Genomic DNA, 14,601 nt, shown 5'->3' on the forward strand with positions numbered 1-14,601 from the left:
AACGTGTTAAGAGCACCAAAGCTTCCAGCAAGGGAAAAGACAACCTTGGGGTGCATCTATGCTATAGAATGAATCCACTGTAACTGCCTTGGTTTAATGCTATGGAGTCATGCGGACTGTAGTTTTACAATGTTTTGGGCCTTCTCTGCCAAAGAATGCTGGTACTTCATCAAACTACAAATCCCAAGATTACATAGCATTGAGCCCTGGCCATTAAATTAGAGATGACATCACTCAAATAGGAGCTCCAAGTGCTTCTGAAACCACTTCCCCTTTTACTTTGGTTCAGCACTAAGATTACCATAATACGTGAATCTAATGCTCACCCCAATTTTGGCAAGGTAATTTAGCCAAAAAAGGTGAGCATTAGATTTGAGTAAAAACCTTTCCAGTGGAGGGGGCCTTAGCTTGAAATGTGAACTGATGCAATCTGATCATTGTTTTTTGCTTGTTATTGCTGAGGGCCTGGTTTTCTGTCATTGTCTCACAGGCTGCATTATGGTGCTTTTAGCCACTGCTTCACCATTTGCTCTTCAATAGGTTCTTTAAAAAGCTTCCTGAGCTATTTTGGGATTCAAGGTTGGAAAGTACTACCACGTACAGGAAGAAACAATCCTCAAAGTGCTTCTTCGTGTCCTGTGTTGCATTCCAGTACAACTTATTACAGTGCTGTGCTCAATATTGTACATGCTGTTGTAGATAGATTTCAGAAAGGTGCTTAGAAAGTTGTAGGGTTGGCTTGTTTAAGTCTTGCTCTTCAGATTGGTAGAGCAGGAAGCGCTGCTGTGTGCCTTTTCAGTTAGTCTAGTGAGGGTATCACCACAATATGTTGATCACTTTTACTTTAAACATTTTTCCATCTCACCTCCTTTCCTCGCAGCTATTAAATCAGGTGCTAAATCGTGTGACAGCTGAGCGGAACTTGTTTGACAGAGTGGTCAATCTTCGCCTGCCAGGTGAGCTGCCGTCTTGTCTGTCTTTCTGCCCCCTCGCGGGGAAGGACCCTACGTCATTAAGGAAACACATGCTTTCTGCCCAGAATGTCCCCGGTGTCTAAAGTTAGAAAGATTTGATAGCAAATGATGGGAAAGGGCTTTTCCTATCCTAAGTAGCTATATGAGCCCCTACCAGCCTGAGTAGATTGGCATAAAGTAACACCCTATGTTCTTAATCCTCCCATTTCTGGGACATACTCCTCCCTGCTCTCCTAAAACCAAACAGGAATGTTTTGGCTGGTCCTGGACATTTCTGGTATCTGTACAGGTACTTCTGCCACGAGTAATCCCTTGAAAAAGGGTAGAGAATGTCTGGGGATAGACTCTTTTCCATCTTTTTTGAACTGCATTGCGTTGTCAATGCAGTTTCCATAGTCCCTGGTGTTCTCAACTGCAGTTTAGGAGGGTGTGTATCAGAATGAACAGGTACATCCAGTCATGAAAGAACACCTTGTGCATTTTCCCCCTTCAGATACATATGAAAATATATAACGTTTACAGTTGTGGGATATGGGATCTTTAAGCATTGCCCAAGGAGTAGTCATTAAGTGATTGCCATGTGCCTGGCTTACCTAAGACCAATAGATCTCTTCTCATGCAGAGCTTACTAAATATGAAGTAAGCTATATATGATAAAAGCTGAGAGAGGGACATACCAGTGAGTAGGCAGGAGCTGAGTCAAAAGCAAAAGTGCTGAGCAGTTCCATTTATCTTGTAGTTCTATTATTCATTTTGGTTGCTTATTTGGTATCTCATAACAAAGAGAGCATAACATAACTTCTCAGTTCTTCCTCTCTTGTTTCTGAAACCGAAAAGACCTGCTTTATCTATGGACTATCATCATATAATTGCTCTAGGATATCTTGTGCATCAAAAGTGCTATTATAGTTCTGTGACGTGCTGGTCCTTAATGGGAAGTAAACAGCATTACTGAGGTATTGTTTCCTTGCTTTCCTTCCTGTGGGACAAAGTTCAGTCTGTGTCTTTGAAGATACCAGTTGTGAATAGGAAGAGGCTCAAAATATCCACTTTTTGAGATTTGCTAACCTCTCTATAGTATGTTTGACACCTATACAACACATCTGGTATGATGGCAAGAACATTCTGGAACAGGTCTTTTTCAAGGCTATATTACACCAAAAAAGGATTAATCGGTTGTTTTAAATTTGTAAAAATGTGTCCTCCTAAATTCATTGAACATTTGAGGTTATCATGTTTTCAGCATGGACAACTCTGCCATGCTGAGTTATGGGACATATTGCCATGTGGGGTGACCAGCTTACATACAATGTTTGAAAACATGGATTGTTTTAATACTTACCTAAAAACATTTCTTTTCAGGCTATCTTTGAATCCTTTTCTTTTTGTCCTGGAGAAACTGGGACCAAAATCTTACTCTTCAATTCCACATCTTCCCATGATGGTGGGACCTGTCATGCTTTGAGAGGGATGCCTGCTATGTTTGTTACCAATGGAGAAGGAAGGAAAGAAAGAGATAAATCAGATTATAGAGACGCAGGTGGTCTCAGCTTGGGAGAATGGGCGATAAATGAGAATGTATTCTCAAATGGCATGCATATACTTTTTCCTTCCCTTGGAGCTCAGATCAGCCATATCTTGGTCTGAATCTCCTCTGATTCCACCTGAACATTAGGAAGAATTTCCTGACTGTAAGAGTTGTTCAGCAGTTATGCTCTGCCTCAGGGTGTGGTGGAAGCTCCTTATTTGGAGTCTTTTAAGCAGGCTGAATGGGTATCTGTCAGGGGTGCTTTGATTGTACTTTTCTTGCAGGAGGTTGGACTAGATGGCCCATGCTGTCTCTTCCCATTTTTTTTTATTCTATGACTATGATTCTCCACCCCACCTCCTCTCCATTGGTAACAAATAGCACTGGGCCTCCTCCTGGGGTTTGACAGCTACAGAGCAGCAGGAGGTTTTTGGACAGGTACAAATGCAAGAGAGTGGCCCTTTGAGCCTCATCCAAAATGGCACTTATTCACATGTAACCTTTGCATACACCCATGTAAGTCATTAACAGGATGCCAACCTGTGGATGTATCGACAAATGGGAGGAATATCTCCTGGTGGATGATAGGACTGAAAGCTAGAGCACCGTTCCAGATTTTTGCATGGAGGTGCAGTTCTGCCATGGTCTCTCTCTCTTCCCCCCACCCCACCCTCAATTCTTTAAGGTCCAGGGAAGCGCTTCTTCCTATTCAGGAAAAGGCTTCTTCTGGGTCTCAAAGAAGTGTGAGAGGGGAGCATGGTGAACTTGTGCCCTCACATCCTAGACCCAGGCATTTTAAGTTAAAAAGACCAATGGTTTATGTCTCTGAATCACCTTTTCCCCTTCAGGACTGGAGAGCGTAGACCACTATCCAATCCTCGTGGCTGTGACAGGAATTCTGGTCCGGCTTCTTGTTGATACAAACTTCCAAGGGTAAGTGTTCTCTAGTTCCAATCCATCAAAAAGAGAATGCACCACTCTGATATTGTTCAGATAAACCAAAACAGTGTTCCCTATAGTATTGGGGTGATATCATCTATACTGTTTTCTATTTTTGCTCATATTTTATATGCTCATTCTGTTGCAGAATGGTTTTATGAATTTTTAAGCTTGCCTTCACAGTATTTTTTTTTCTTTAGGACTATGGAAGGTGGAAATATTTAATTCTGTAATCCTTACAGAGCTGCATTCAAAGCAAATATAAGGGTGCTGTAGTCCAGCAGTATTGGAGGGCAATTGAATACTTTGCTCTCTCCTGCTCTCTGCTGTTAGGCCACTTGCTCTTTTTTCTGCTTGGTGGTTTGATATGATATGTGGATTCATAACTGATTCTGCAGAAGGATAAGCAGCTAGAATAAATGATCTTAAGTTCCTTTCTGTTGGTGTCAAAAATTTTAAAGACCTGTTTTTTTCTGTATATCTTCCTTTGTTTTCTGGTACTTTCTAGGCATTTTTTACTCATGCTGTAGCAATCATAGTCCCATCTGGTAAATGTATCATCAGCTATCTTGGTAACTGAATAGTGCTAGCAGTAGATCAGACAGATGGGCACAATTCCAAAGACCTGTGGTGGTTGGTTGTATTAAACAGTGCCTATGGCTACACTAGCCTGTTACAAGGGAAAATATAAACAAAATCCTGAGGGAAGATGGCTGTTGACGTGTTTCTCCAGATGCTCTGCAGTGTGCCTAATGGCATTCTCTTTTTCCGTTCCTTTCATTGACCTTGGCATGGTGTTTAGACAGAACTACAACTCTGGTTATTTCAGAAAGAATGGTTTGATACTCACTTGCTGATGCTCTTCTTCTTTTTAAATGGGGTACCATCAATTGTGGGGTACTATTTGTGGCTATCATTTTTATTTATAAGCACACACCAGCCTGAGGAATGTTACTTATCTACTAGAAAGGAGTAAAGAGAGCTGATTGTTTTCTTGTTTGGGTAGATTTTCTTCTGTTATAAAGTATACGGTAGGGGATGAATAGGAAAGTGGTAAAATACCTTCTCTTCTTTACATATGGAGTAAGATAACTGGCACTCTTTGGAGAATCTTCGATCCAGAGAGGAAAAGGATTCTTAAGTTTATCATTTTTTTACTTTTCTGCCTTATTTTTAACCTGAGCCAGGGCTTAGAATGTGTTAGCTTGAAGCCTGTGATTTCTCAGAACCCTAAATCAGACTATCATATCTTGGTTTAATAAGATGAGATATTAGTTATATTTTGCCTGCATATTCTCCTTGTATTGCCCCTTTCCACTTTCCTTTTTGCAACAAACCAGGAGGTCATCAGTTATAGTTTATTTTATATCTAAAACTGGAAAATGCAGTTACCAGGTTTGGAACAAAATAGGACCATAAAACATAATAGCCTTGCTTTGGATTTGGTAGCACACTTTTTCTGGTTCAGATGAAACAGGAATTTTATATCTTTCGGCAGGTTGTCCCAGTCTTGGGATGGCCGATGGAAAAGGTCCTCTGGATTACTAGTCAGGTTCTGGCAGCATGGAATAGACACTCCCGCCGCCCCAGAGGACCTCTGCGTGCAGGGCAGATTGTATGGGAGAAAGTGATCCTCTAGGTAACCTGGACCCAAACCATGTAGGGCTTTAAAGATTAAAACCAACACCTTGTACTTTGCCCAGAAACTAATTGGCACCCAGTGGAGTGATGCTCACTCCTGGACATTCCTATAACCATTCTGGCTGCTGCATTATGATCCAGTTGGAGTTTTCAAACTTGGTACAAAGGTAGCCCAATGTATAGCGCATTGCAGAAATCCAACCTTGAGGTTACCATTTTCAGGTCCTCCAAATCTAGGAAGGGGTGCAATTGGTGTAACAGCCAAAGCTGGTAGTAAGCAATCCGACCATCGCATCTACCTGGGCTGACATTTGGAGAGACGGGTACAAGAGCACCCCTAAGCTATGAACATAGTCTTTCAGGGGGAGTGTAATCCTGTCCAGAACTGGTTGATACACCTCCATCCCTGGATTAGGACTCTTAATGGCAAGCACCTCCGTTTTGTCTGGATTCAGTTTCAATTTGTTTTTCCCCAACTAGCTTATTACCTCCTTCAGGCATTCGTTTAGAGGAAACATGCTATCCTTAGCAAGAGCTCTTACAGAAGACAGAGAAATATATTTGAGAAATATATTTGATTATGGCACCCCAGTATAATCCAGACTTTGGGATTATTGTTAACCATAAATTGAGCATGAGCCATCCATGTGATGCTGCAGCAAATAGAGTAAGCGCTATTTCAGCTTATATTAATATAAGTATAAAGTGAAGTAATAGTCCCCCTGCATTCTGCATTGGCCAGGCCTCATCTAGAGTACTGTGTTCCATTCTGGGCACTTCATTTGAAGAAAAATATAGACAAGTTGGAGTGGGTTCAGTGACATCATGAGGGTTGGTGTCACCTGCATGGACCTCCTTCCATATCAGACCATATATAATACTTAATGTTTTTTGTACTCACGTTACTCTTAAATAATTCCTGTAAATCCCTGACTGTAATGACAAAATCAGCAACTATACAAGCGCAACAGCAACAAAAACAACAGGACATGCTTGCAGCGTGTGTATGATTTGAAAAACATTGTATTAAGTACAATGACTAGAGCACATTGGAAGGTTCAAAAAGTCAATTAGCATAGAATTTTAGCTGTTTAGGTAAATTGATTCAGTACATGTAAACTGGGCTTCTGAAAATTGTTTTTTTAGTTATAACTGCAGGGATTTTTAAATTAAAGAACACATTTCTGCTGAAATATTTTATAAAGATTTTTTGGGCAATAATTTTGGTGTCACCCTCTCTGATGGCGTCACCCAGTGTGGTCTAAAATCCCAGTGGCATTGCTGGGTTTAGAGGGGGGTGGGTAATAAGGATAATAAGAGAGGTGGAGAACAAAACATATAAGGAAAAGTTGAAGGAGCTGGGCATGTTCAGCTTGGTGAAGAGAAGACTCAGAGGTGACATGATTGCATCCTTTACATCAGTGATTCCCAAAGTGGGCGCTACCGCCCCCTGGTGGGCGCTGCAGCGATCATGGGGGGAGGTGATGGCCTATTAGAACCCGGGGGCGGGGCCAGGGGAGGGGCGGGGCCTCTTCTCAAGTGCCAAAGACAGGGCTGAACACCTGAGGCGCCTGTTAGGACACAGCGGACGGAGCTAGAGGAGTGGGCATGACTTCTTCCCAAGAGCCCGAAACAGGGCTGAGAATCTATACCTCTCCTGAGGCGCTTGTTGGGACACAGAGGGCGGAGCTAGGGAAGGGGACGGGGCCTCCTTCCAAGAGTCCGAGACAGGGCTAAGCCTCTATACCTCTCCTGAGAGGCCTTTTAGGACTAAAGGGCGGGGCTAGGGGCAGGGGCAGGGCCTCTTTCCAAGAGCTCGAGACAGGGCTGAGCCTCTGTATAGCTCCCCTGAGGCGCTTGTTAGAACATGGGGGTGGGGTATAGAGGTTCAGCCCCATCAGGCACTTGGGAAGAGGCCCCACCCCTTCCTCTAGCCCCACCCCCTGTGTCCTGGCAGGCACCACAGGACAGGGATAGAAGCTCAGCCCTGCCTCAGAGCTCGTAACTCAGCCCACCCCAGTCCTGGCCGCCCATTTGTGGCCCCGCCCACCTCCCCCTCTCCCTCCTCCTCCCAGCCCTGCATCTTGGATTAAGGGAGAGGCTCAGCTCCGCCCTCTTGAGAAGAAGCCACACCCACCCCTCTAAGCCATGCCCCCTTTCCAGTGGGCGCCGAGTCATATTTTTTCTGGAAAGGGGGCGGCAGGCCAAATAAGTTTGGGAAGGACTGCTTTACATATTTCAAGGGCTGTCACAAGAGAGAAGGGGGCAGGGCTGTTCTCTGCTGCCCCAGAGGGTAATGGTTTGAAGTTTCAGCAACCCAGATTTCAACTGAACATTAGAAGGAACTTCTTGTCAGTAAGAACAGTTTGGCAGTGGAAGCAATTACTTAGCGAGGTTAGAAAGGTGGTTGGGCTTCCTTCTTTGTATATCTTCCAAAAAAGGCTGAACAGCGACCTCCTGAGGATGCTTTAACTGGAGAACCTGCATTGAGTGGATGTTTGGACTCAATAGCCCTCGAGGCCCTTTCTAACTTTGTTATTCTGTTATTATTGGCACAAAAAATACTTAATTATTGTTTCGTTTTCCTTGTTTTTTATGTTTTAGTGATGTAGATCATTTGCATTAAAATCAATCAATAAAATAAAATTGTATAATAAAGAAAAAAAACTAATTTATCATCTACTTTGATATTTAGCTCAGACATAACAAGACACAAAAAGTCACTATGAACAATAAGAGTAATTTTGTAATGCATCATCATCATTTACGATCATTAGGTAACGTGTGAATAATTTATGGAATAGTTTTCTATGGACTTGGAATATTAGGGTCATCTACAGTTGAGGAGGATAACAATTTAAAGGAAGTTTGAACAGACATAAACCAAAATACTAGCAGTAGTTAAAACACAGAAGTTAGCATGCAAATATATTTGTACTTAAATGTATTTAAGTTAGTTTTTCAGGGACCATTATCATACCTACAGTTTCAGTCTCATCCTTCTCGTTGAAGAGTACTCCATATGAAACTTTAATTTCACATTTACAGATCTCATTCAGCATTCCTTCCATCTCACATTGTGGTCCTTGCTTTTCAGACAGCTGACCTCATCTGGCTACACAATTTACTCGTAACTCTGCAGCTGGGCTATTTCTAATCATATTCATCCCCTCCCCATCAAAGGTCTGTGAGACAGGCAAAAATAAACCTAAATATATCTTTTCTCCTGTAGTCAAAGACTTGCAGCCTTCAGCAGAAGCCTGCCAAGTGTTGTGTGGCCTTTCCTGTATTACAACTAAAGAGATTTTTGTTTCAAATACCACATTACTTAGGATGGTAAAATGTAATAAAAGACAGGATAGTGGTACTTCTAACAGTAGGGTAGCATAAGGAATTACAGCATGTGTATCTATTTCACATATCTTTGTTGTTTTCAGCCTGTATTTGGGGAACCCTAGAGGGTTGACTGTATTTGCCTCAGTATCAATAAGTAATAGTCTTTAGTAAGAGGTCCTTGTATGACAACCTCCCAGTAAGGAGCTTTGGTTATAGTTTTCAACTCTAGTCTGCCTACCCTCCAGACAAAGCTTTCGCCATCGAACTGTATCTCTTCTAATGACTATACCAGCCCCTTTTCAGTCCAAAATATAGACTGACATTCAGATGCAATTATCTCAAACCACCCTTGTCCTTGTTTTCCCAGCTCAGTTATGTCCATTTGTTTGGGGCAAGACTGCCATCTTTCCTCTATGGCTCATATTATCATCAGGAGTCTCTGCAGTACTGTTAGATTGCTTATTGCCAGTTCTTATTTTGTGTTTTTCTTGGAGAATAGGTAAATGAGGATATATTGTAATAAGCATTTCAGTTTGGCCACAAGGAGTGTGCAGTGTGGTAATAAGACAGGGATACATCTTGCAAAGATAAATCAACAACTTCAGAGTAAAGTGGGCTGCATTTCCAAGGAGGAAATATTGCACATTGCTTAATAACCACCAACAGAGATTTGGTTATTAATTATAATGAATTATGGTCCTTCTTTCAATGGTATCTTTTGTACCTCATTACACAAACTTCCCTAGGTCATTGTTCAATTGTAAGGCTTCTGAATTATTTCTGGGGAGTAAGAAACAGATGGAAATGAAGCTAATTAATGGCTCTGTGATCTGTAACTATTTCATGCTGCTGGCTCTCAGAAATGAGCATTCAGGTTTTGTTGTTATGAAATCTTTGGAAGGAGCTTGAATCAACAACCCAGTCTTTTCAACTTTACGAACTCCATGAGAAAGGCATGTTTTGCTTTTCAAATCTAATCTGTTTAGGTCCTGAAATGGGAGAAAGGCAGGATATAAATTAAATTAATTAAATAAAAAATAATACATTTGATGGAAAAGCAAGAGATGTATCTCTTTTTCTTGTTGGAATTTTACAAGAAATAGAATGAATATTTTACTGCCTGCTCAGTAGGATACTAAACGGTTCAGGACTGGCCTATCTTCGTGACAGCATCTTTCCCTACGAACCTGTGCGATCTCTAAGATCTTCTGGGGAGGCTCTTCTCTCGCTTCCTCCCCTTTCGCAAATGCGATTGGTGCGGACGCGGGAGAGCCTTCTCAGTGGTAGCTCCCCGGCACTGGAATTCCCTCCCCAGGGAGATTAGGTTAGCTCTAACCCGCTCTGCCTTCCGGAAACAGTTAAAAACATGGCTGTTTGGTTGTGCTTTTGACTAGACAAGCCCATTATAGCCTGACCCATATCCATATTGAAAATCTCCCTGTTATTTTATAGTTTGTCTTCCATTCCAGATTTATCCCCCTACGTGTCTTGTCTTTTGAATATATGTTCTGTTTTGGCATAGACATTCTCTCCTCAGTTTGACTATCGCCCGTATTGTTGTGCTATACTAGACTTTTAATGCCATAATTTTTGTCTCAATTATGTTTTATTTAAATTATGACTTGTTTAATTAGTTTTTAACATTGATGCTTGTCTTAACTATTCATTTTATGATGTTATATGATATGCTGGGCTTGGCCCCATGTGAGCCGCTCCAAGTCCCCATTGGGGGAGATGGAGGCGGCATACAAAAATAAAATTATTATTATTGTATGACACAGCAAACAAGATAGATATGCTAGATTTTGTTTCACAAAATCACAAATCGAACACTTCCCAAGTGTATAGGACTGTGTGATGTATTTTCAGATGATGCGCGCAGATCCCAGTAGGGTGTCCTTTTGCAGTTGGCAGATCGTAATTTTGTCAATGTCTATTGTTTCCAAATGCCGGCTGAGATCTTTTGGCACGGCACCCACCGGGACCACCTGTACTGGTTTCTGCCAGAGTCTTTGAAGTTCAATCTTGAGGTCCTGATAGCAGCTGAGTTTTTCCTGTTGTTTTTCGTCAATGCGACTGTCACCTGGGATAGCAACATCAATGATCCAAACCTTTTTCTTTTCCACAACTGTGATGTCTGGTGTGTTGTGTTCCAGAACTTTGTCAGTCTGGATTCGGAAGTCCCACAGTATCTTTGCGTGCTCATTTTCCAATACTTTTGCAGGTTTATGATCGCACCAGTTCTTTGCTGCTGGGAGGTGGTACTTGAGGTATAAGTTCCAATGAATCATTTGGGCCACATAGTTGTACCTCTGTTTGTAGTCTGTCTGTGCAATTTTCTTTCAGCAGCTGAGGAGATGATCAATGGTTTCATCGGTTTCCTTGGACAGTTTGCATTTTGGGTCATCAGCTGATTTTTTTTATCAGAACAAATGCAATTAAGGCCAAGATCGAAAAATCAGCTGATTACCCAAAATGCAGACTGTGCAAGCAAACCAACAAAATTATTATTATTATTATTATTATTATTATTATTATTATTATTATTATTATTATTATTATTATTATGGTATGCATATGAAACAGACACAAGAGATAGAGATAAGTTAAACTGCTGGAAAAGACCTTTATAGAGCCTTGGTTACTTAAAGATACAGATGTAGGAAGGCTAAGATCTAAAGAGCTACTTTAGACATGTCCCAAAGACGGAATATGCAAGCCTGGTAGGAATTCCCACCACTATGGTCAACAGATCATAGCACTCAAGGTTTTTGAAACTTCTCTTTATTTCAAAAGCAGTGTATTATTGTCTTACAAAGAATGGTTGAAGCACAGACATAAAGCCCCTTCTTGGCAGAAAGGCTGTGTAAAACTTGGGAATTTGGGTCAACATAGCAAGGCAAATAAGTAGCACATACTGACTTCTTAATTTATATGACTGCAGTATTTGTCTTGTGAGCTAGGGTCTGGAAATCTTTATCTGTCTCTACAGAAAAATAAATAGTTTTTAGCATTTCTGTTGCATTTGTATTTCTTTCTCCTTTTTCTTGGCTGCCTTGAACTTTTCAGGACAAGCAGGGTGTATCAAAGAAAAGAAAGGAATGGAAAGAAAAGGAAATGAAAAAATAATAGGCATGATAGTGATTGAATAGGTTTGTAAGTTTGAAGATCTTTTATTATCATAGGTTGGCATTTGGCATTGTGCTCCTGTAATTCTTGTGGGTATTTTCTTAATGCTGTCACAGTTGTTGACCTTTTTTTTGGAAAATGTTTACTCTGACCTTAGACAACATTTTCAACTGTACTCCAGCTACTTCCAAATACAACCTCCATCTTCTCATATTTTATTGTGGGGTTGCAGTAGTTATATTTGTTGCAGTATCATATATGCAGTTTGTGTTCATCTGTACACTAACCGTAAAAATCAAGGGGTTTTTTTTCTACTGGAAGTCATCTAATTCACTGTTTCTTAAACTGTGAATCCTGACCTCTAATGGGGCCCCCTTAGCTCAGGGGTGCCCAAACTAAGGCCAGTGAGCCGGATGCAGCCCTCCAATGTAATTTACCCACTCCCGCCCTAAATTTTAGACCTGGTCACTCCAAGTCTGAAATAACTTGAAGGCACACAACAACTGCAATCCTAATTAACTTGACCATCTCATCAGACAAGAGCAGGCTCACACTTCCTATTGAAATACTGGCAAGTTTATGTTAGTTAAAATGGTTCTTGGTTTTAAATATTGAATTGTTCTTCCATGTTTTTTGCACTACAAATAAGACACATGCAGTGTGCATAGGAATTCCTTCATTTTTTTCACATAAGCATTTCCCAGGTGGAAAGAGCTCTAAATTGAAAAAATTGGATCTAATTTCCTTTGTTCTAGTCTTAAGATTAGTAAGGGTAGAACTTTGAATCAGGCAAATAAGGTGAGCCTTCCACATCTTGGTGTCCTGTCTTTGGGGAATGAAAAGCTTTTAGAAGGGAGTAATATCAAGTATTTGGCAATGGGGTGGAACTTGTACTTCCATGTCCTACTTGGAGAATCAATCTGCTTGTGCCGTGGGTACTCAGTTGAGCCTTAGATAATGGCTATAGAAACTGGCACTCTCACGTTCCTAATTCTGTCCATCACGAGCTACACTTGGCATCTGTACTGTTTCACTAGCAGACTGCTGGCAGGTTCTTCTGCTGAAAAAAATAGTTAATGTGTCAGAGTGATAGCTTGTGGCAGGAATGCAAGGCAGAAGATCACTAGGGCTATAATCAGTCATTTGCTGTTGAATTCCTGTTATAATTTAATTCTGCTGTTGTTAACACACAGAGTTGCATTACTGCAAAGCTACAACAGCAGTGTTAATACATCCTGAAATGAGCATCACATGGCTCTCATTTCAGTTCATGCATCTGAAGTTGAAAAAAAGAGTTGCTATCAAGCAGGCTTTCTGATATAATAAAGAATATTCAGGAATGTGATGGGGTTGCAAATTTTATGAAAAAATAGCTAAATTGTGGGTGAATGTCGCTTCCTTTTGAGAGACTAAAAAATAACCATGTGTTGGATATGGGCTTATCAGAAAGGAAAAGTCTCTGGAAGTACTGAGAATTTCCAGTTCTTTCTTTTATGATTTTACTGGCATGTTCAAACTCTTCCTTGAAATATCCCAGGTTTCCCTCTCACACATGATCATTTCTAGACTCGGGTAACATTTCAGAAACTGACATTTGTCAATTTCCACTGAGCATCCTTTAGTTATTATTCAGACATTATAGTCAAAGTATTAAAGTGCTTTAGCAATATTACTATTTAAGTGCTAGGATCATTTACTTTTATTGCTAACATTCCTCTTTCCCTTTTTTAATCTCTGTTGAATCTATGTCCAGGAAGCAATTGCTGTCTTTCCTGGTGGCAGTTACTTTAGCTTGTTCTAGTGTAACACAAATGGTCATAGACAGGTACATTTTATTTCAGGAAATACTGGTTTAATTTAAACTGGTCTGGGGAGAAGGAATAAAAGGTTCTTGATAATTCTGGGAGTTTCCTAGAAATATTTTGGGATGAGGAAATGGCCAGATCTCCAAAATAAAATTAGTTTATACAGGAACAAAACCTAGGACTTTCTGAGATGTTTGTGGGGGGTAGAGGTGGTCTACCCCCCAAGATTATCTTTCATATTTCATAGAACATTTGGTTTTTGTATGAAGAAGTTATCTTCATATTTTGACTTTGTTGTCGTAGGTCTGAGATGTGCATAATAGAAAGTTACTGCTCTGTGTACATTTGAGGTGCTCTCTGAATAAACATCTAGCCAGAGGTGCATCTTGATGAAAATGTCAAATGCTTTTAGGCTGTGCTTAAATACATTGAAAAATGGACTGAGTTGTGAATCTCTTTTCCAAGTATAGTATGTTTTAAACTGGCAAATCTGTTTTTTTTCTTCAAAAGTATGGGAGCAGAAAACCTCTTACACTTAAGACGTACAGAACTGATGCTTAAGTCTTTAATATAAATATCAGCTGTCTAAGATGGAGTTTCATAAATTCCAACCCCTGCATATCTTCTATATCAGCAGTATCGTGAATACTGTATTGTAATATTGTATGGTTGAGAACCACTGGCTTACAGGGTGAACAATCTTTAAGGACAAGATCAAAAATGAAGCTGACAGGATGATCATTCTTGGAAATCAGTGGACAGTTCTGATCAGGGCACCTCAAAAAGGATGTTAGTTATCTGGAAAACTGAAAAAGAAAGCCAGCTAAACAGAGCGAAAGGTGGGTAGCTGTGGAACAACTTCCCTTTACAGAAACATTACAATGCTTAGAGTTTATTGCTTTACAAAAGACATAGCTCGGGTGAGAGACCAAGACATATGAAAGATTCATGGAATTTGTCATACTAAGGAGAAAGGAATAGAGAAAATGTTCTCCATTTAGAATTCATGCTTATATATTGAAACTGAAGGATTGAAGACAAGTGGAAGTTCTTGACTCAATGTATGGTTTAAGGGGTTTCCTGCTATAAGATGTGGTGAGTGTGACCATACCCAACACAGATGGTTTTAAATGACTGAGCAGAATCATGGAGGGCAGGGTTCTCATTAGATTCAGAATCAGAGGGAGCATTGTCTCTGAATAATGTCAGGGAATGACAACAGATGAGGATTAGTGCTTTTAGCGGGTGG

At 40.5% G+C, this 14,601-nt stretch overlaps 1 protein-coding gene across 1 annotated transcript in view; it reads left to right on the forward strand.

The window, feature by feature from the left end:
- Positions 1-14,601, forward strand: part of rnf123 (ring finger protein 123) — a 148,991-nt gene that overhangs the window by 92,584 nt on the left and 41,806 nt on the right. Inside the window, exons 34-35 of the mRNA XM_062970118.1 lie at positions 881-956; positions 3,351-3,435. Coding sequence (XP_062826188.1) covers positions 881-956; positions 3,351-3,435 — 161 coding nt within the window. The remainder of the gene's footprint in view (positions 1-880; positions 957-3,350; positions 3,436-14,601) is intronic.

Source organism: Anolis carolinensis, chromosome 2, assembly GCF_035594765.1.
Source record: "Anolis carolinensis isolate JA03-04 chromosome 2, rAnoCar3.1.pri, whole genome shotgun sequence".
Lineage (NCBI taxonomy): Eukaryota > Metazoa > Chordata > Lepidosauria > Squamata > Dactyloidae > Anolis > Anolis carolinensis.